Source organism: Hyaena hyaena, unplaced genomic scaffold, assembly GCF_003009895.1.
Source record: "Hyaena hyaena isolate Hyena2069 unplaced genomic scaffold, ASM300989v1 scaffold_47, whole genome shotgun sequence".
NCBI lineage: Eukaryota > Metazoa > Chordata > Mammalia > Carnivora > Hyaenidae > Hyaena > Hyaena hyaena.
The window spans coordinates 2,607,718-2,629,209 of record NW_024080679.1 but is presented as its reverse complement, the minus strand read 5'-3'; the positions used below and the strand labels follow the sequence as shown (position 1 = coordinate 2,629,209).

Below are 21,492 nucleotides of genomic sequence, written 5' to 3'. Positions count from 1 at the left end.
AGAGGTGATTAGGTCATGAGCAGAGCCCCCACACATGGGATTAGTGTTGTTATAAAAGAGACCCCACATTCGGGGCGCCTGGGTGGCTTAGTCAGTTAAGCGTCCAACTTTCGCTTAGGTCATGATCTTGCGGTTCGTGGGTTCGAGCCCCGCGTCGGGCTCTGTGCTGATTGCCAGCTCAGAGCCTGGAGCCTGTTTCAGAGTCTGTGACTCCCTCTCTCTCTGACCCTCCCCTGCTCATGCTGTCTCTCTCTCTCTCTCCTAGAAATAAATAAAACATTAAAAAAAAAGAGAGAGAGACCCCACATAGTTCCCTTGCCCTTTCCCTAGGGTGAGGATAAAATGAGAATTCTAGAATCTAGAGAAGGGTCCTCAACCAGGTATACTGGCACCCTCATCTCAGCCTTCCAGCCTTCAGAACTATGAGAAATAAACATTTTTTGTTTATAAGTCACCCAATCTATAGTATCTTCTTATGGAAGCCAGGATGGACTATGACAGTGGACTTGAAGACTAATCAGCCGCCGACATTGCACCAATGTTCCCCCAGGGACTTTCAAGAGGGGCTAAATTTTGCCAAAGATCGTAAGTCCTAAAACCCTAATGCTTTGTTTTATTTGCATATTTTTGTAACTTGAAACTCTTCTATAGCACATCCAGGAACTCTGGTTATAGAACAGGTTAGTCCCTAACTTTTCGGTCCTAGTTCCCCTTTCCTCCAATAGAGCAGTTCTTCTTGATAAACGCTCTCTTTGAGCATTATTTACTCAATGAATAGATTCATTGAAAGGCTAGTGTTTTGGTTTGGTTTGGTTGGCTTTAGTTAAAGAGCACTGTTTCCGAGGTAAATGTTCTAAGTCTTTTGAGCAATTTCCATTTGGAAGGGAGCAAGTGTTAAGAGCAAGGAATCCAGGTACCCCCTGGAAGACTGTGACACAGCATGACAGCATGATTTATTGGAAGCTAGTCTGTGGGGGATGGATGGGGAGTGACAGGAGAGGAAAACGAAGGAGGAGATGCAGGGGAGGCAAGAGAAAAGAGGAGAGAGACACACAACATATAGGTTGATTTAACGTCCCAACGCCTTTTATTTGTCCACCACTTTGTTCCCATTACAATCACCAAGTTCAGGCAAAGGGTGATGATGCTGAACGCGGGTGGAAACAGTCATAGCCTTCCCAGTTGCCCCCTGCCTCTCATGTCACTCCCTCAAGTCCACTCTTCACGTGGCCTCTAGAATGATGCAAAGGGCTGGTGAAGTCTATTCTCCTCCTTCATCTCATTACATCCCTGCCACTGCCCCTTGGCCTTGAACTATCCAAATGCCAAACTTGATGGGGAGCATCAACAGGGTCTGGGTGCCTGGGAGTGAGAGGTTGTGTGACCTTTGCTTGCTCCTGAGCCCAGGGGACTCCCTGACCTCCAGCATCGTTTCCGAAGGGGCCTGGAGCCATGCTAATGGTTGGTGAGGGTGAGACCTTCCCCTCTAAGAAAGGAAGTAGGAGAGGACGTGGCATTTGCTTTTGTTTCCTCCCCGCCACCCCGAAGATCTTTAAGCAGATCTCTATTCGGCATCACTCAAGGACGAAACCTCACACTGGACCATATTTATAACTAAAAGGAAAAGTATGTTCCCTAGTGTAAGGTGCTAGCTAAGCACTCTACCAGGAACATGTAGAACATCAAGTTATTGTCTATGGGGTTGTGGAGAGCTTTGTCAACACAGGCTTTTCTGTGTTCACTATATTTACGTATATGCTTCTCGAAATGCTTCGTAGGACAGTGGTCACCTCCCCTTCGACCCACGTCCCTCCCGCCCCCTGCCTCGGCCCTCACATCACAGAACACTTCTGTTCTGCTGTCTGCTTCATTTCCGTGAAGGTGGCCTGGGCTTTCTCTTTTATGGTATCCAAGTCCATGTTCTGTAGATTCTGTAACTGCCCGAGAATAGAATCCTTGTCTTCTTCCTCTTCTTGGTCTTCATCTACCATTTTCCGGAGGTCTTCGGGCAGATCCACATCATCCCCAGCCATCTGGATTTGGTTCTCATCCATTTCACTCTGTGCAAAAAAAAAAAAAAAACAACCAGAGAAACAGATAAGCCACTCTACAACCACCAAACCATCGCACAAAGAGTCAGAGCAGCAGGAAGAGCCTCCACTGGGGATGAATGAAGTGAAGGCCACACTCGCTGTCTCCCCGCAGAGCCTGGGCTTGCCAGCGGTCGTGGAGGCTGCAGGTCCTGGTGGACATGCCCCTCGTTCGCTGCACCTTGGGCCGATCAGGACGCCCCACAACAGTGGTTCTCAAAGTGTGGTCCCGGGGCCCAGTGGCATTTGCATCATCTAGGAACATGTAGAAAGACGAATTCTTGGGCCCATGCCACCCCCCCCACCGCCTCAGGCCAACAGAATCAGAAGCTTTTGCGTGGAGCCCAGCACTGTGGGTGTTAAGAAGCCCTCCTACTTGCTATGCCAGCAAAATGGAGACTCACACAGAGACCTGCAGCCGCTGCCTCAGGGCAGCTTTGCTGGTTTAGCGGTCTGTTGGCCCCGGGCTGCGACTCGGTGGCCCTGACCGATCCCAGCCTGGAGGGTTGGGGCTGGGCTCACTGTGGTGGACAGCGCTTAGTCACCGCAGCAACTTCTGCTTAACCTTAACCTACTAGACAGGGAGCCCTGTGGGGGCGCAGAATCATGTCATATTCAACCTTCCACCCTTCACCCCTGGAAGTACGTCCGTCTGCACGGGGCACTTGTTTATTAAGTGACTTGTCCGTGGCACGGCCACTGTTCGCATCCTGTCGTGCTGTAACTCCAGCCATCACAGTTTGCCCCACATAGTTCATTTTGTGATTCCAGGAGTGTTTGTTCTGGAATTATGTAGTGTGCGCTGCCTGGTCTTAGACATTCCTTTACCCCTTTGGCCACAGCGCCATTGTGTCTTAAGTGGAGAGAAGAATCTAAAGAAGTTTCCCAGGGAAAGGTAAGGGCACTTTATATTCCCAGATGACTGCATCGGATGATTCCTGAGATCGGGTTGTAACAGGAGGCAAATAGGGCTCCAGGGGCCCAGAAGATTATAGAGCATTAGAAAAGCAAATGATAGGAAAGAGCTCAGCGGATTTTGGGGCTCACCCACCTTGATGTGCTGTGACCAAAGTGCATGAAAATCCACATAAAGATAAAGTGATCACTTAGTCCTTTTTTAAAAATATGTATCTATGAGAGAGAGAGAGACCAAGCAAGTAGAGGAGGGGCAGAGTAAGAGGGAGGGAGAGAGTCCCAAGCAGACTCTGCACTGTCAGCGGGCTTGAACTGACGAACCGTAAGATCATGACCTGAGCCGAAATCCAGAGTCAGATGCTAAACCGACTGAGCCACCCACGCGCCCCACGATCACTTAGTCTTAACCGGACTTCACTCTGATTTGATTCTAGAAAGATTTTGACACTGCAGGATTCCCAGATGCAGTCAAAGTCAACACTTGAATTCCCCTTGCCTGGGTGTCGGGAAGAAATGACTGTAGACAGACATCAGTTGTCTCCAGGTACAAAGAGTGAGACGGAGTGAGGTGTACACTCTTACTCCATCTGTAAGGGGGATTTCCCTGGCCTTCTCCAGCTTTAGGGCCCCGTCCCCCCCCACCCCCCCCTCAACCCCCGAGCTCTTTCTCTTGGTTGGTTCTCTGGGCAGAGTGAGAGACAGCAAGCCTGGTTACAGAGACGCTGGAGAGGCTGACTTCGGATGCAGAAGAGATGTGCCCTTTGTGGGGGGGGGGTTCCTTGGAGGCCTCTGGGAAGAGCTACTCTGGCCGCAGCCTCCCAGGGGAGAGAAGCCTCTCCCTGCACTTGGCCGGGCCTTGGCCTCTCAAAGCGCTTAATGGATTAATTAGTTCCTCGTCAAACTGTTGTGGGGATTAATTAGTTAGCTAAGCCGCAGGGGCTCCCAGCCAATCCTCCATTTCTATTTATTTTTTATTTACCTACTCTAGAAGTTGCTTTTCTTGCTGATCATCCTCTGGGCATTTTTGCAAGGAGAAGGGAAAGGCAGGACTCCAGCCTGCCCGTGCTCTGTTCATGTAAATGCACGACATCCCCCCTCTCTTACACGCCCCGAGAAGAAAATATAGTGACTTAAAAAGGCATTCCTGAGACTTCTGGCACTGTCCCCCCCCACCCCGGCTCCGCCCCTCTGGTTGATAATAAGATCTCTGTGGATGTCACCGGAGTCAAAACCAGCTGGAGTAGCCGCCGCCGCCTGGAGGGACAGGTAGCTGGGGGGGGGGGGGGGGGGGGGGGGGGGGGGGGGGGGGGGGGGGGGGCAGGAACAGGTACTAGAGGGGCCAAAGCAGGGTGGGCTGGCCAGTCGGTGCTCAGAGAGCCGGTCCACTCGTGAGGGCAGTGCTCCCTGCCTTCCCTTTCCCTGGCAACCTCGTCATGCTGCCTCTGGGGAGGCTTTGGAACAGATCTTCCTTCAAGGAGGACTTTCAGGTCTACTCTCTCCTCATTCCACTTGCCTGGGGGAGGCCCGGCAGTGGCCTTCAACTTCACCTCACACCTCACAGAGGGGCTCTTGACTGCACATTTGCCCAAGTGTTTCTCAAAGTGGGGTCTCCAGGCCAGCAGCATAGGCAGCCCCTGGGACCTTGTTAGGAATGTCCATCCTCTGCGTGTCTCAGTCAGTTAAGCGTCCGACTTTGGCTCATGATCTCGCAGTTCGTGAGTTCGAGCCCCACATGGGGTTCTCTGCTGTCAGCACAAAGCCCACTTTGGATCCTCTGTCCCCCTCTCTCTGCACCTCCCAAACCTGCACCCTCTCTCTCTCTCAAAACGAAATAAATATTAATAATAATTATAAATGCACATCTCAGGCCTCACCCAGACCTGCCGGGGGGTGGGCCCAGCAATCTTCAACTTTGCAAGCCCTCCTGGTGATTCCGGTGCGGGCTAACATTTAAGAACTCTACTTCCCTTGAAGACAGGACTGTGACTCACTCATCTACAAGTCTCAGAACCCAGCAGCGTCTGGAATGTAGGCACAGACAGTAAATGTTTATTGAATGATTCAATGAACCTCTGGTCGGAGACTACAACAGTCTTAACCCTAACTGCTTTGCTGTAAAGAGCTTTATTTCCATAGCCACTGACTTGGTGTCTTCCACTCCCATTGGGCAGTATGCTGGCAGGTCCATCGTTGGTTTGAGAATCGGATGGCCTGAGCGTGAAGGTTACCACCACCACTTACAGGCTGTGTGACCTTGAGCACCTTACGCAACCTCTCTGAGCCTTACTTTCTTATCTATAAATTGGGATTCTGTTATTTGCCTTAGGATTGTAGAGGATTGATTAGATGACACCTGAATTATTTTTTTCTAAATTTTTTTAATGTTTATTTATTTTTCAGAGGTGGGGGTGCAGAGAGAGAGAGACACACAGAATCCGAAGCAGGCTCCAGGCTCTGAGCTGTCAGCACAGAGCTTGATGCGGGGCTCGAACCCATGAACCGTGAGATCATGACCTGGGCCAAAGTCGGACGCTTAACCGACTGAGCAACTCAGGCGCCCCGACACCTGAATTATTAAGGAGTCACCCACGGGCTATTCACAAACAGGAAAACTCCCAGGGGTGGGCTGCGGATTTGCAGCAGGTGATCGAGACCCCTGCATAGGGTGGTCAGCCTTATCAGAGGCCTCGCTCGCTTTGCACCTTCCCTCTGGCCTAGAAACGGCGCCTGCTCTCGTCCCACAGTCAGGCCAGGCCTATTCATTTCCCTTCTGCACCACATCCTCAGTTCTGGGAGAAAGTTTCCAGGCTTCCCTTACCCTTTGTCAGACCCATGAGAATGTTTGTGGGAGCCCGGGGATGAGCACTAAAAGAGGTTCCAGGCTCGAGACCACCCCCCCACCCTGGCCCCCATGCCTGGCTCCATCGCTCCCTGGGAACCTTATGCCTGCAGGTTCCCAGGCCGCGACCTCCTGCCCCCCTCCTCCGGCTTAGTGGTACCCAGGCCGGCAGCTCACTGCACTCTCCCGGCACAGACCTGGTGAAGGGACCCGAGACGCTGTGAATTACATATAGGCAGGGAATTGGGGGTCCCGGCAGCCCGGGTGTGATCTAAAAGAGAGCTGTGTGCTTTGGGCAGGCCGGTCCCTTTGGCCCTAGAGACTTTTCACCCCATGCGAAAGGATGTGGCCCAAGGGACAGAGGGGAGTCCCCTCAAGCATGGCGCCCAAGGCAGGTGGCTCCAATTATCCAGTCTGAAGGGAGTACTCAGTGTTGTCAACGGCCATGGTCAGAGTCCTACAGTCACCACCCTTCTAGAAGGACAGTCTATCAGCAGCACGGTTGCTTGGAGGACAACCAGGCGGGGCCGGTAGTGGCCAAAGGAAAACACGAAGCCCTTGGGAACCAAACCTGGGCCCCAGCCTCATTGGTGCTGGGTCCTAACCACGTGAGGTGGCCCCAGATCTAGGACAGGCCAGGGGTGAGGGTCCTGTGTGTGAATAGGGGTCGGGGCTTTTCACGGCTTCTGCGGCGGACCCAGGCCATTCCCCCACCGTGGCGGCCTACGGCAGTGAGGTACCTGGGTGCGAGGCGCGGCTTTGTCATTCGCCCACCGCGTGACCTTGGGCAAGTCACCTTACAGTTTCTGATGCCCAGGGGAAGGGCCCTCAGAGGGTTACTGAGCAGATCGAAGGAGTCGTGCCGTGCTGTGGCCTTGGTAGCTTCTAGACCCTGGACAAGGGTGGCTGTAGTTATCAATATTTTTGAGAAAAAAAAAAAAAAGGGCAGCCGGCCATCACAATCCCTACTGAAAGGGTCCCTCCGATAAAGAAGGCATGGACAGTGCCACAGACGGGGGAGACTATCGGCCCTTAAGGGAAAGATCCGGCACAGAGCAAGCCATTAAGAAGAATCAGTGAAATTTATGTGGCGGCAGCCTTGTCCCATGGCTTCCTGAAGCTCCCTGCTGACAGGACCTTGTCTGCAATCTGAGCAACGAGTGTCTTGCTCGAACCTTCTGCTGCCAATGACAAAACAGCCTGGCGAGACCAGGGATATTATGACACATCGAGGAACGACAATAACACCACAGCACTCGCCCGGATGCAAGTGCAGCTACAGACGAATCGAATCAGCTCTAGGCAGGGAAGGAAGCTTAGCCTGAGAACTGCGGTGTGAACTCGTGAGTAACTGAACCAGCAGACGGTTAGGGGGCCGGACAAGCTATGCTTTATTCCTAGAGGTTCTGTCTCAGAGGTCTTCTCGTTTCTAGAAGTCTTATCAATTTGGGGATATCTTTTAATGCAGTTAAGAGCTAATTATTCTTATGCCGGCTGACCAGAAGCGGTTTTAATCTCTTGGTTTTTAACCAGATTTATAATCGTAATTGCCGGCGATGAATGGCCCATTATTTAAATAGCCCCCCACCCTGCACCTGTTACTCCCTGTGACTGATTTCTGACCTTTCCCTGATGGCTCAGCACTGTGCTGGATTCACACGGTCCGTGCCCTAGATTTTGACAAGCTGGTCTTCATCTTGTACCAAACTTGAGATACGCTGACAAACGATCATATCTTTGAGAGTTAATGGTGAAAAAGCTGAGTGTTCACCACTTTTTCCCTCTGATCTAGTCAACCAGGTGCGCTTGGGTGGCTCAGTCATTTAAGTGTCCAATTCTTAATTTTGGCTTAAGTCATGCTCTCACAGTTTGTGAGTTCGGGCCCCATGTCCAGCTCTGTGCTGGCGGCATGGAGCCTGTTTGGGATTCTCATTCTTCCTCTCTCTCTCTCTCTCTCAATATAAACATTAAAAAATAATCTAGTCAATCAAACTTTGTATATAGCAAGTACCTATTTGTTTGATTCCAGGCAGATTTTATTTTGGTTTCAGTTTGTTTATTTATTTGTGGTCTACATGACACCAAACAGCTAGATTAATGGGTTTCTTTGTTGAGTTGATCTAACATGAGATGTTTCCACCTCTATGAGGACCGACGACTGCCAGTCTTTACAAACCGCCTCTTCCTGTCCTGGGTATGAGTTGAGGGGCTGCCCTGGCTCCTAGGCAAGGTGACGGCCACCCCTGGCTCCTGTCCTGCTGTGAGCTGACCCTGGGGGAGTGGGGTAGAGATTAAAGAGCATAGCCAGTCCACAAACGCCTCCATGGAAGGTGAAGGCGAGCACGACCTGCTTGCCAAACATAAAGGCGTATCAGGTCAGACCAGGCGGGAGGCAGGCGGGAGGCCCTGGGGGCCAGGCTCCGGCAGACCCACTCATCCTTGTTCTGAGCACTTGCTGCTGAAGGTCAGAGCCAAGTGTATGTTCTATCCCATGGGACAGTGGGTCTCAACCCTCTCTGGGACCCTGATTCCCTTGCGACACCGAAGCAAATGGCTAGCACCCACCCCCCAGAGAATTGGCTCCAATGGTCTGTGGCAGGGACTTAGGTGACATAATTTTTTAAATAATTTTTTTAATGTTTATTTTTGAGAGAGACAGAGACAGACTGTGAGTGGGGGAGGGGCAGAGAGAGAGAGAGAGAGAGAGGAAGACACAGAATCCGAGTAGGCTCCAGGCTCTGAGCTAGCTGTCAGCACAGAGCCCAATGCGGGGCTAGAACCCATGAACCGGGAGATCATGACCTGAGCTGAAGTCAGATGCTTAACTGACTGAGCCACCCAGGTGCTTCTCGGTGATAAAATTTTTAAAAAGCTTCCCAAGTGTCTGAGCAGCACGGGGAATCTTGTCTGGGGTTTGCTAGCTGCTACATCTGGCTACCCTCAGCCACTTGGACAGAGGCTGTGGATCTGACTTCTTTGCTCGACAGGGTGCATGTGTATAGGACCCATAACGAATGAAAATTTCTAGATACCAGCTGTGTGCCTCTTCCACTTCTTTCCTTTACAAGGGTATTGTAGAGAGGCTTAAGGAGCTCATAGAGGTCACCATCCAAGCCTCTCATTTGACAGAGGAGGACACGGAGGTCCCGAGGGATGAAGAAACTCCTAGAAATGTCCTTCAGCTTGTGATGGCTTAGCGGCCTGCGCTGCTATGGCCAGAGGGGTCAGATCGGCTTGGGGTCTTATCTTGCTTTGCCATTCACAGGCGGTCTGGCCTTGGGAAGCCCCTCTCCCTCTCCCCCTCCCAGCCAGGGCTCTTATCCATGAGGGGGAAATAGAGAGAGTGGTGGCATGGCGAAGTGGCGGGTCCTGCATTCCCTTGGCACCCGTGTCCCCGGGCTCTTTCTCCCCTTCCCCAGGTCCCCACAGGACATTCAGTCCGTGGAGCGCACTGAGCTGGGACAGGATGGGGAGGAGAAGGCAGGGAGGGCCCCTGACCAGGCCTCTGATGGCCTCGGCCCTGCTGCCAGAAACAGCTGCTTGAGCAGGAGATTTCCTGTCCCAGACCTGCTGGGCAGCCCAAGGGCTCCTGACCTAGTGGAGGCGGACAAAGGAAGGTCCTCCAAACCCTCTCTTCCTTTAGAGGCAAATTTTAAATTCCCTTCTAAGGGAGCCTTCAAAGTGCCACGTCTAAACACAACTCCACTGATAGATTTTCTTCTATCTTCACCTTTATTCAAAATGAGTGATGCCCTGAATACAGCAGACAAACACCAGGTGTAACTAAATCATATAGCACAGCAGGGGGCACAACATTATTTTTCAATGACTAACCTAGATTGACAATTCCGTTAATAGGATTAGGGTTCATTGTGGAACTGTTTTCTCTTATTAATTTGGCTTGACTTACATATCCATCTTGAATCGGCTAGGGAGAGGGGCGCGTTTGTTTTTGGAAAGCATCTTGTGGCTTTATTTCAAACGTGTGACTTCCTCTATTTGAAGAAAGATGTCATTGTAATTATAACATAAACTTTGTGCTTTATACAAAGTTATAATGTCTCATCCAGACTTGGGTCTTTCCAGGAGAATTTATTTTAACAGAACTCTGAGGGCCAACACGTTCTTTCTGCTGCTTTTGATACTTTGTTCTTGGAGTGTATTTTTGTTTCCTTTTTCCCAGTAACATCCGACATTCGGCAAACATTTCGTGTGTGTACGTGTGCGCACATGCGCACGTGTGCACACTTTCCACACGGCAGGCACCGTGCAAGGAACTGACGACAAAGATGGATAACTCAGCCCCTTTGTTAAAGAAGCACACAGTCTAGCGGGAGAGAGAGCTCCGGGGGAGTAGGGTCACATAAGAGCCGTGCACTCAGGGATGATGGGAGCGTGACATGAAGGGCAGTGGGGAGAAGAGGGTCCCAGAAGTTTCTATAAGAGGTGGCACTAGACCAAAGTCTTATGGGAAGGAAAGGGGTCGCGGAGAGCACGGCGGAGGGAATGAACAAAGCAGGGGAAAGTCCAGTCCAACCACGGAGTTGTAAGAGCTCAGACCAGAAAGACAGGAGCCGCTCACGGCCTGCAGGGCGAGGGACTGGGACTTGATTCTCACAAGTTATGATAAGCCTTTTTCTTTTTCTTTTTTAAACAGGGGAGAAACAGAATCAGATCTGCATTTTGGAAACCTCACTCTGCAATTTGGGGGAGAGGAGCCACGGACGAGCTGTTGGAGTAAGAGGTGAGAGATGATGGGGCGCCTGGGTGGTTGCGACGGTGAAGCCTCCGACTCCTGGCTTTGGCTCAGGCCTCCGCCTCGCGGCCGGGGGGCCTGAGCCTCGCATCGGGCTTGTGCTGACGGAGTGGAGCCTGCCTGGTGTTCTCTGTCTCCCTCTCTCTCTCTGCCCCTCTCCCACTTACGCTCTCTCTCTCAAAATAAATACACTTAAAAAAAAAAAAAGAAATGACAAGGCCCGTACTTGGACATGAGCTGAGATGAGCTGAGAATTCTGCAGGAGGAGGAGTTAGGGTGACCTGGTGGTTTCTGGATGTGAGACAGGAGGGGGGAAGAGTCGAGGGTGACTTCACGCCGCCGGCCACGGGCCTGGGGGCAGGGATCGGGGGAGATGGGGCCCGCGCAGGAGCAGGCCTGGGGAGAGCTGCCTAGTCCGTTCCGGATATGAGCCACCAGGTGCCCAGCAGAGGCAGATGCAGAGTGAAATTTGCGGAGAAGAGGGGGGCTGGGCTGCAGAAATAGGTTTGAGAGTCGTCCCTGCGCAGACAGGTGGTAGCTGAAGGTCACAGCAAGATGCCACCCCCCTGGGCAGAGTGTGTGGATTTGGGGGGGGGAAGAGCAGACCTGGAATATTCCAAAACTGGGGGGCAGCAGACAGGGGAAGGGTAAGCCAGGAGGAAGACACAGGAGAAAGAGGTGGAGCGCAAAGCCGGGAAGCTGAGGAGGGAGAGGACTTCCGGGGGAAGCGGGGGCTGGTGCAGCAGGGAAGGAAGAGAGCACAGAGTGTCCCGAGAAAATGGCAGAGCCGCTGCCTGCGTCCAGACAGGCTACCAGCATCTGAAGGAGGGGAACGTTTCAGCGGCGCGGTGGGAACGGGTCACTCAGGGAAGGTACCCAGAAAGGAAAGTTTTTGCTCAGCAAGTGCTATTTGCTTGTTTTCCTTGGGAGAGATTCGACCTGCTTTCTGAAGAACAAGGATGGAAATTCAAGGTGAAGATACAGGACAGCGGGTGATCGGCCGAGCGAGACCCAGACCTAACGCGAGCATCATGGATTCCTGTCGGCGCCTGGAATCCTCCAAGTACCTGTGATTTGAAAGCCGGGGGACAGGGACACAGAGCAGACATGTGTACAGTTTCCTGTGTACTTCGGATTCCTGCAATTTGATCACTGCACTTATTTGCATATGTGATTCCTGTAATTAAAAGGGTCATCCAGGGTGCCTGGGTGGCTTATCGGGTTAAGCGTCCGACTTCAGCTCAGGTCATGATCTCGCGGCTTGTGGGTTCGAGCCTGGCACAGGGTTCTGTGCTGACAGCTCGGAGCCCGGAGCCTGCTCTGGATTCTGTGTCTCCCTCTCTCTCTGCCCCTCCCCCACTCACGCTCTGTGTCTCTTTCTCAAAAATAAATAAACATTTAAAAAATAACAAAAGGGGGGCGCCTGGGTGGCTTAGTCGGTAAGCGTCCGACTTTCGCTTGGGTCATGATCTCGCGGTTCGTGAGTTCGAGCCCCGCGTCGGGCTCTGTGCTGGCTGCCAGCTCGGAGCCTGGAGCCTATTTCAGAGTCCGTGTCTCCCTCTCTCTCTGACCCTCCCCTGCTCACGCTGTCTCTCTCTCTCCTAGAAATAAAAATAAAAATATTTAAAAATAAATAAATAAATAAAAAATAACAAAAGGGGTCATCCAATAAATGGTATTGTCACTAGCGGTGAATGATAAACCGGGAGAGGAGGCTTTTACTGTTCCCTGGGGGGCTGAGCCCAAATTCCTCCATCTCCCAGTCCAAATTTCCTTCCCCCCAGTCAGCAATCAGTGAGACTCTTTCACGGGAAACACCAGCCAAATAGTTTCTTTAGAAAATACGGTTCTAATTCCAAAATGTGACATAGTTATCCTCATTAGATGTGACAGCTCCCGGGAAGGCATTTTCCTCAAATCTGCTCTCCGTTGGGCCTTGGTGAGGGGAAGGGCCCAGAGCCGCCTCCTGCTGGCTGTGTGGCTCCTGGGCCGGTGACCCTGGGGAATTGTGAATGAGGCACCCGGGGGTCCTCTCTCGTTAGCGGGGGGACATGGCGAGTGCGGCCAGCTCCCTGCCGGCTGCTAATACTATTAGTACGGCTGCTTACCCAATATGGACTTTATAAGACAACACGGGGCTTAGAAGTCTGCACCTCGAGGGGAGGGAAAGGTTGTCATTAGGAGCCCAGTCAGGCCCTGGTGACTCTTGTGTTCTGCCCAGCGCCGTGTTCTTGTTGGACAGTTGTGTTCATTCCCAAGTCTACCCTCCTGGGTGGAGACACGGCTTAGAGACGGTGGAGGGAGCATGGGGTGTAGGAGGCACTGGGTGATGAATAAGGACACCAGAGGTCCGTTTGGCACAGTAAGCTGTGTGACCTTGGGCACGTCCCTTGATTTAAACGAGTTTTATGATTATGCAGTGACATGTGGTTTTTCTATATACATAAAAAATAAGTTTAATAAAAATAGAAATACCGTTCAGCCACCGGGGTCGAGGAGCCCCCACCTGCTTCAGGCGGAGAGCTTGCAGCGGCGGGAGGAGGGGCGGTGGGTGTGCGCCTCAGGTGACCCCGTCTGTCCTGACGTTATGGCTAATTGTTAACGACAATTAGTAACATCGTACAATTGGTAGGATTTGTCCTACCAATGTCTTTTGATGTTTGTCTGTTTTTATAGTCACCATGCCCTGCCTTCCACCCCCAGGACTTATTTATCTTATAGCTGGGAAGTCTGTGTCCTTTGACCCACCATCACCTGTTCACCTGCCCCACCCCCACCTCTGCCCATCTCTGGCAACCACCAATCTCTTCTCTGTATCTGAGTTCTTTTTTTTTATTCTATTAAAAAAATTTTTTTACTGTTTATTCATTTTTGAGAGAGAGAGAAAGAGAGAGCACGAGTAGGGGAGGGGCAGAGAGAGAGGGAGACACAGAATCAGAAGCAGGCTCCAGGCTCTGAGCTGTCAGCACAGAGCCCAACGTGGGGCTCCAACCCATGAACTGAGAGATCATGACCTGGGCTGCAGTCAGACGTTTAACTGACTGAGTCACTCAGGGACCTTGAGTTTTTGTTTTTTTCTTTTTTTCCCCAAAGATTCCACATACAAAGGAGATCATACAGTATTGTCTTTCTCTGTCTGACTTATTTCACTTAGGATAGCACCCTCAAGGTCTGTCTGTGTTGTTGGAGCTGAATAATATATATGTATACACACACACACACACACGCACACACACACACACACACACAGAGCAGGCTGGCTATTTTTAATTGCAGTAATCAGATAAGTAATTAGTTAAGTGAAGTGATCAAGATGCCAAGCCCCACAAAGACAGACATAACATGAGGGACTTTGTGGCCCGGTCTCCAGCCCCGCAGCCCCTGGTTGGCCCGGGCTTCCGTTAGCCCTCCCCTGCTGCTCCAAGGGTGTGGCCCTGGCCCCTGTCCCGTCATGCCTTTCCCTGGAGTCCCCAGACATACTGCGGTGACCTTGAGCTTTCCCAATCACAGCGATGCCTATTGGCACCGCCTGACGTTCCAGGGCCTCCCTGCTGCTCATGGGAACATCTAGGAGATGAAGACCTGCAGCTTCAGTCCCCATCATGGTTTTGGATGGCACTCTAAGGGTTCCGCTGGGAGAAGTCTTTCTGGACAATCCACGGAACACCTAAGGGTTATATGTAGTTCTGGGTAGCGAGCAGCCCTGGCCGTCCAGATATGTTGGCCTGGTCCAGTGTGAGAATCAAAGCGTGGCTTTCAAGGCCCAGGGAAGGACTGTTCCCCATAGCTGTCATTTCCCCAAAGTCATCCATCCCCTGTCGGGGCTGAGTAAACTCCAACTCCTTCTCACCCTCGGTCATGGTCACAGGCATTTCCAAATCCCTTTTCCATCCTGCTTCCTGCAGAGACCGCTGACACCAGTTTGTCTTCTGGCTCTTGGTCCTGGCACACCATGGGAGGATCCCGCTGCTCGGACACTCCCCTCCCAGCCTGTCCCCACCCCGGGCCCCTCACGGGCGCTGCCACCTCCTGTTTTGTGACAGCTGCTCCTAGGAGAGCCTTCCAGGCCGTTCCAGGCGCGCCAGCACAGCCACCGCTTCACAATACAATGCACAATCTGGTTCTCAGTGGCAACCGAATAGACTTCCAAAAAAAAAAAAAAAAAAAGTCACGTCCATATATTTATTTCTGTTCTTCCCCCGCGCCAGTGTCCCTGCTACAACCACAAGTCCCCACGGAAGAACGGACAAGAGCGGCGGGGGGCGGTCCCGCGAGCGAGCTCTCCTTGGGTTCCCTGCGGCTGCCACGCGCGCTGCGCTGGGGACACCAGGGGGCGCGAGGGGCCCGGCTCCCGTCGGGGAAGCCAGGGCGGGAGTGGCCGCTCTGCACCGACGGGAAGCTGCGGCCAGAGGCTGATCCTCGCTTGGGAAATGCGTCTGTCCCCCGAGCCCCAGGGGTGGGGGTGCTCCCAAGGCCCGCTGCGCCCCCAGCCCAGATGGGGCGGGTGGGAGGGGAGTGTGTGGCCTGTAACAGCCCCAGGGGGCGGCGGGAGGGAGGGGGGCGCGGGGGTGTCCAAGGGGCTGGACTTCACAGGCAAGGACGTTGCAGCCACATCTGGGGATAACGGACAAAGCGGACAAAGCGGAATTGGAGAGCGTCGGAGTTGTGTGATCTACGGGACTTCCACGTGCTGTACGGAAAGCAGGCAATTGTATTACGAGTTATTTTTAGCATTTTTTCACACCACAGGCCTGTCCTTGCTGTGTAGCATCAATCCGTTTTCACAAAATGCAGCCATAATATCAAAGAACCCCAGGGAGGCCCCCATCTGAAAGCAAACTGCAGGGAAAGATGAAGTGTAGGACGCTTCCAAGGGGTAGTTTCATCTATTTCTTTGGATCGTATTTGGAATTTAGTAGTGACTCTCAGGTCTGCGGTGAGGCCATCAGACCACGCAGGAGCGGGAAAGGCCGGGTGTCTGCTGGGCCTTGGGTAGGATTCACTGAAATCTTGGGCAGTACGGGTTGCCCCCAAAGTCTTCATGCAGGTTGAAGCCACCAAGAGCTCAAAGCTGCACTAAAACTTCTGGGACACCTTGAACCCTAGGTAGAGATTGCCCAGTCCTTGGGACCAGAGGGAGCTGTGCTCAAACTCTTTTGTAAGCCATGCTTTTCTGTGGTTGAGAGGCCAACATTCCCAATCTGAGCCTCAGTTTCCTCATCTGTAAAATGGAAACAATGACACCTGCTTCGTTGTGGATTTTTGCCAAGCTACCTGACCCCGCCGAGGCTGTAGTCTCCTCATGTCTAAAAAGAGGCAGTGGCATTAGATTCTTAGGTGAGCTCAAAGGTCTTTTTCAGGGTCCAAGAAAAAACATCAGGCGGGGTCTCACACACATTATACATTTGAAGCAACTATGGAAAGGCGGGCATGTGAGCATTGGTAAATCATGCAATAAAAGATATTGGGCTCCACTGGTAACAATTGATTGACTGTTTGACGCTCCTGCACCCCTACCCCCAGCTGGTGTCAGGGAACACCAGAAGCCTGTGCAGATATAGTCACTGTCGCTCCCCCGGGCCTGACCCTCTCCAGAGAGGGTACATCTTGTGGCTATAATTCTTGCTGCTTTTTATAGCTTTTGTTAGAAAGGCTCTTGTCCCAAAGCATAGCTCGACTCAGAGACTTGGGGATTATTTTTTCTCTGAAGCCCATCAAGGCCATGCTCCTGAGTAGGTGTTCATCCCCAAGGCTCTGGAAATGAGCAAGACCATCGAGACCTCATTAAGGAGAAAGCGATCAAGAGCTCAGATTCTTGACCTTGAGATGTTGCACTGCTTACACGTATCTGTGTGCTTATGCAAGGTCTTCGAGACCCCTGGCTCTTATTATGAAGAAATAAGACTTCTGAGCATCGAGATCATTACAGCAAAAATAAGAGCTGTCCTCTGTTGAGCTCTTTCTCTTAGGCAGGCGCTGTACTAGCTCTTTTATATGACGTTAGCTCAGGCTTTGCAAAGCAGGTGCCACTGCCATTTTACAGATGAGGAAGCTGAGGCTCAGATATTTTAAAAAGCCATCTGAGGTTGCACCAGAATTGGAACCCAGGTCTCCTACAGACGGCCAGTGCTATCCCTGGAAGCTCCGGGGAATCCACCAGACAATGGGAGTGGCGGGGACCGTGTGTCTACTGCACTCTTCCAAAATGCAAGCACAATGCCAAAAAGCATGAAACCAGAATGATGGAGGCATTCTTTGCAAAATTCATCGGTTGCAGTGAAAATGTTTAAATTTCACTGTGAGTTTTCCTTCCCTCTGGGAGAGCAGGCCTGGTTCCTGGGGCATCCTAGGGGTCAGTCTCTCCTGCAAGGTGGGGCTAAATTTAACTCTCTGGTGACTTCAGCACTGCCCTTGCAGGGACAGCCAAGCTTGCTCTCTCTCTTTGATCAATGCTTCCGAAGTCAGCTTTCGGGGGACCCTCAGGGGACCCACGGGAGCGGTGCATCTGAGCTGCCATAACATGTCCACACAATTCTCTTCCCAACCGTGAACCAGGACTTGACCAGAGCCCACGGGTGTTCGTTCTCACCACCAGCACCGAGATGGATAGACGCATAGTGCTGGGTGATGACCATCACCTCTATAAAGAAGGAACGGATTGTTCCTTTGAAATACAGGCAGAATAGGGTAGAAGATTCTGGGCTCTGCCTTTCCTGGCCGTGTGGCCTGTGGCAGGAGGGACTTACTTTCTCATGCTTCTGCTTCCTCTACCATAAAATGGAGGTGATAATAGAACCACCCTAGAGGCCTGTTTGAGGATTGAGTTGATATGTACGCGGCCTGTAGAACATTATTATGTGACACACTATTATGTATTATTAAACGCCAGCTGTGATTATTTCCTTACATACAGAAGTTTTATAATCTTTACACAGATTTACATAAAAACAGCATTCGTAGGTTTTAGCTCCATTTTGTTGAGACAAAATGGGTGTATAGAGGTTAAATGATTGGAATCTACTTTTTATGAACTCCAAGTTCAATGCTCTTTTCACTGCATCAGACACCTCAATGAAGACACATAAATGTGTGTGTGTGTGTGTGTGTGTGTGTATTCATGAATGTGACCCTTTGCTGATAATCAAACACACACACACACACACACATCTAAGAAATTCTAAGAAATTATTGGATGTTTACTGGGCAAAGAGCATCTCACCTTTGGGAGTCTGTACTTCTCTCTGAGATGAACTCTGAGGCACGCCCTCTCTGCCTTTTTTTGTGTGAATGCAGCATCTCTTTCCATCCTAAAAGTAAAAGAATAGAATAAGCGATCAAAGGATATAGGGAGCTAAGGACATTCCAACCAGACGCTGGGATAAACCTTCCTATGTCCCCAAACGTCCACCTCTCTTTCTATCGTTCTACTATCATAACTCACTGCAGACCTCTACATCCCAAAGGCAGCTTGGTTCTGGGAATTTCTTTAGGATGTAGCCCAGAGAGGGTTATTCCTAGTGTATGGCTGACGTCAAGGGGTTGCTCTAGATACAACTTGGGACCACAAACATCAGAATCACCTAAGTGCCTGTTAAGAATGCAGCTTCCCAGGTCTGATCTCACACTGACTCATCAGAATCCCTGAGGCCAGATGAGGGGAAGCTATGCTTTTAACAAGCTCCCTGAATGATCTTATTCAAGTGAAAACAGCCTCACAATATCCAGGGCTGGGGGTCCTTAGAGGCACATTGCTATTTAGGGGTATATAAAAAGCCATTTCCCTTCATTGTCACCCCTTCTTGACCCCAATTTTGGTACAGTGTTCCCTTTCCTATTTGGAAGGAGGCACCCCCAAACAAGGTAGGGGAGATTTCCATAATGCCCTGGGACCCACCTAATTGAATTCAGGATTATGCGGGTTTGAAATGGACTCCCTTTGGGTGCCTAGGTGGCTCAGTCGGTTAAGTGTCCGACTTTGGCTCAGGTCATGATCTCACAGTTTGTGGGTTTGAGCCCCGTGTCGGGTTCTGGGCTGACAGCTAGAGCCTGGAGCCTCCTTTGGATTCTGTGTCTCCCTCTCGCTCTGCCCCTCCCCCACTTGTGCTCTGTCTTTCTCTGTCTCAAAAATGAATAAGCTACAAAAAAATTTTTTAAAAATAAACAAAAAATAATAAATGTAGGCCTTTGTCCTTTCTTAGGTTCCTCCAAGTCATTAACCTTTCACCTATAATCATCTTAGCAAGAGGACTTAGGCAACTATTATGTAAGTGATGGTTAGCAAAAGAGCCATGATGGCAACAAGAAATACTCTTACTAAATGAGGAGTTCTTGTTTTTGTTTTTTAAAAGTAGGCTCCATGCCCAAGGTGGGGCTTGAACTCACGACCCTGAGATCAAGAGTCGCATGCTTTACCAACTGAGCCAGCTAGGCACCTGAGAAATACTTTTACTAAACGCTTTTATTAAAAAATGATGGACATTTAACTTCAAGCTTGAGGCTTCAATTTTTCGTTGTTAAGAGTCTTAAATGGATTCTACCTTAAAATCTAAAACATTACATGCAGATTATACTAAAAGATCTGTCTGCAGCAGTGAAAAATTGTTGGCAGTATTCACGTTCCATAATGCCCAGCTACAATGTTACTGATGTTTCATTTTTATTTTTTATTTTTATTTTATATAGCCAGGAGAATGTGATTATGTTCTGGAAGTACATGGCTGAAGTATTTAGGGTTAAAGCATTTGAGGTTGGCAATTTACTTTAAAAATGGTTCTGTCTAGGGGCGCCTGGGTATCTCAGTCGGTTAAGAGTCTGACTTCAGCTCAGATCATGATCTCTCAGTTTGTGAGTTCCAACCCCGAATTGGACTCTGTGCTGGCAGCTTGGAGCCTGGAGCCTGCTTGGGATTTTGTGTCTCCCTCTCTCCCTCTCTCTCTGCCCCTCCCCCACTTGTGCTCTGTCTCTGTCTCTCAAAAATAAACATGAAAAAAAAATAAAAACATTGAAAAATTTAAAATATGGTTCTATCTATCCAACTAATCATCTATAAGTAAATACAAGAAAATGCTGACTGTTGACCTTTTCATAGGTTTATATGGGTATTCATTATACTGTTCTGCTTTTCTGTTGCTTTAAAATATAATAAACAGGGGAGCCTGGGTGGCTCAGTTAGTTGAGCATCCGACTTTGGCTCAGGTCATGATCTCACGGTTTGTGGGTTCAAGCCCCGTGTCGGGCTCTGTGCTGACAGCCAGCTCAGAGCCTGGAGCCTGCTTCAGATTCTGTGTCTCCCTCTCTCTCTGCCCCTCCCCTGCTTATGCTGTCTCTCTCTCTCAGAAATAAAAACATTAAAAAAATTTTTTTAAGTATAAAAAAATAAATAAAATACAATAAACAGTCTTCAAGTTTACTCACAGTCTTGGAGGAGCCAAGTCTTAGGACATAATCCCCATGTTGTGCTTTCTAGGGTTTAAAAAAGGTTAAAAAAAAAAAAAAAAGATTGCACTGCGTGTTCCTCTTCCAGGAGCAAAGCTTTCGTACAATTTGAAAGCTTTTCCATGTGCTAGTCAGGCAAGGCTGCGCAAACTGTGGGGACAGGTTCACAGGTTTTCATCTGAGCACTTTGGCTGAGGCTAATTAAAAGGAACCTTGACCAGAATGTTAAGCCACTTGAAGAATGACACATAGATTCATTTATTATTTTTCACTGTCATCCTTGCAGGTAGGACATCGTAACTGCGGAGGCTAGGAAATCGTTCCTTGAGCAGAACATTCTTTCATAAGGTCAGGGGCAAATGGCACGGAGAAAAGGCATCTAAAAAGCAGAGAGGAAGAAATCGGGGAGCCCTGGGAGGTCTGGCCAGAATTCATTGCTTTGGGCTCTTAAAGGGAAACGAAGCCACGTGTACTCACTTCTCCTCAATCATTTGCTTTTGATACTCCTCATACTCCTCTCTAGTCATGCCTTGAGCTGCTGCAGGATCAGATGTCCCTCCTTCTTCTTTCTTTTCTTCAGACCCGCCACCAAATCCTAAATTCTTTACCTGGTTGCTTATCATAGTTTTCACAAAGAAAGCCATTGTGTCTGCTCCACAAAAATAAAACCAACGCTCAGAACTTGAAGGAAAAACAAACGAAAACAAAAGACAGAATCTCCAAATATCCTCAACGACGGCCACACGTTCAAGAGCGAAGGACTTTGCGCGGCCTCATCCACTCAAGGGCAGGATGACAGAGAAGAGTGGTTTGCGGCTGTAAAGCTGGATTAAAGAGATGAACTCCTTAATAGAGGGAGGCAGATGGTTCAGATTACTAAGGCATACGATCAGATGCAACCGACTTCTTTCTGAATTAATACACTAAGCTAATTTCAGAAGCAAAAAGTCCCTCATGTTATCTACTCTTCGCCCTACCCATTTCTAAATTTGAAATTATGAAGCGCAGTAGGGCTCCAGTGAGAGTCCCGTTTCAGTTAATCAGAGCTGACTGATTACGTGGCTGTAATGGAATTTCCAAATTCCAGCCCAGGAGCACATCATGTTGAAAACGGAGTGCAGTGAGACTCAAACCCCGAATGCTTCATTAAGCAAAAATAATCCTTTGATCCATCATTTTATCTCATTGGAGTCTAAGTACGATGCAAGGATTTGCCTTTTGGTTTGTTTGAATTCTGTACTGCCTTGGTGACTACTGGGTCCCCTGCGGAAGGACTCAAATGAGGCAAGTCTAAAGGGTCCTTCGCTGGAAGAAAGACCTGAAAGATCATCTTAGCCTTCTCCTGCACTGTTGCCCTTCTGCTTGGAAATGATGCACCACGTTCAGTGCTTGAGCCCAGGATGGAAGCACAGTGTGAGTTAAATCATCCCTGTGTGAGGGGGTCACCTCTCCCCCTT

At 50.1% G+C, this 21,492-nt stretch overlaps 1 protein-coding gene across 1 annotated transcript; it reads right to left on the bottom strand.

Annotated features, from left to right (window-relative positions):
- Positions 1-1,832: 1,832 nt before the first annotated feature.
- Positions 1,833-20,679, bottom strand: CPLX4 (complexin 4). The gene is made up of 3 exons (XM_039230488.1): positions 20,513-20,679; positions 17,820-17,907; positions 1,833-2,060 (listed from the first exon to the last, which is right to left on the bottom strand). The coding sequence occupies exons 1-3, from the start codon at positions 20,677-20,679 to the stop codon at positions 1,833-1,835; spliced, it is 483 nt and encodes a 160-aa protein (XP_039086419.1).
- Between the last annotated feature and the right edge of the window lie 813 nt (positions 20,680-21,492).

Coding starts and splice junctions, on each gene's coding strand:
- CPLX4 (XM_039230488.1), bottom strand. CDS start 20,679: ATGGCTTTCTTTGTGAAAACTATGATAAGCAACCAGGTAAAGAATTTA. Junction 17,908..20,512: donor AAGCAAATGATTGAGGAGAA/GTGAGTACACGT, acceptor TTTTACTTTTAG/GATGGAAAGAGATGCTGCAT. Junction 2,061..17,819: donor AGAAGTACAGACTCCCAAAG/GTGAGATGCTCT, acceptor TTTTTTGCACAG/AGTGAAATGGATGAGAACCA.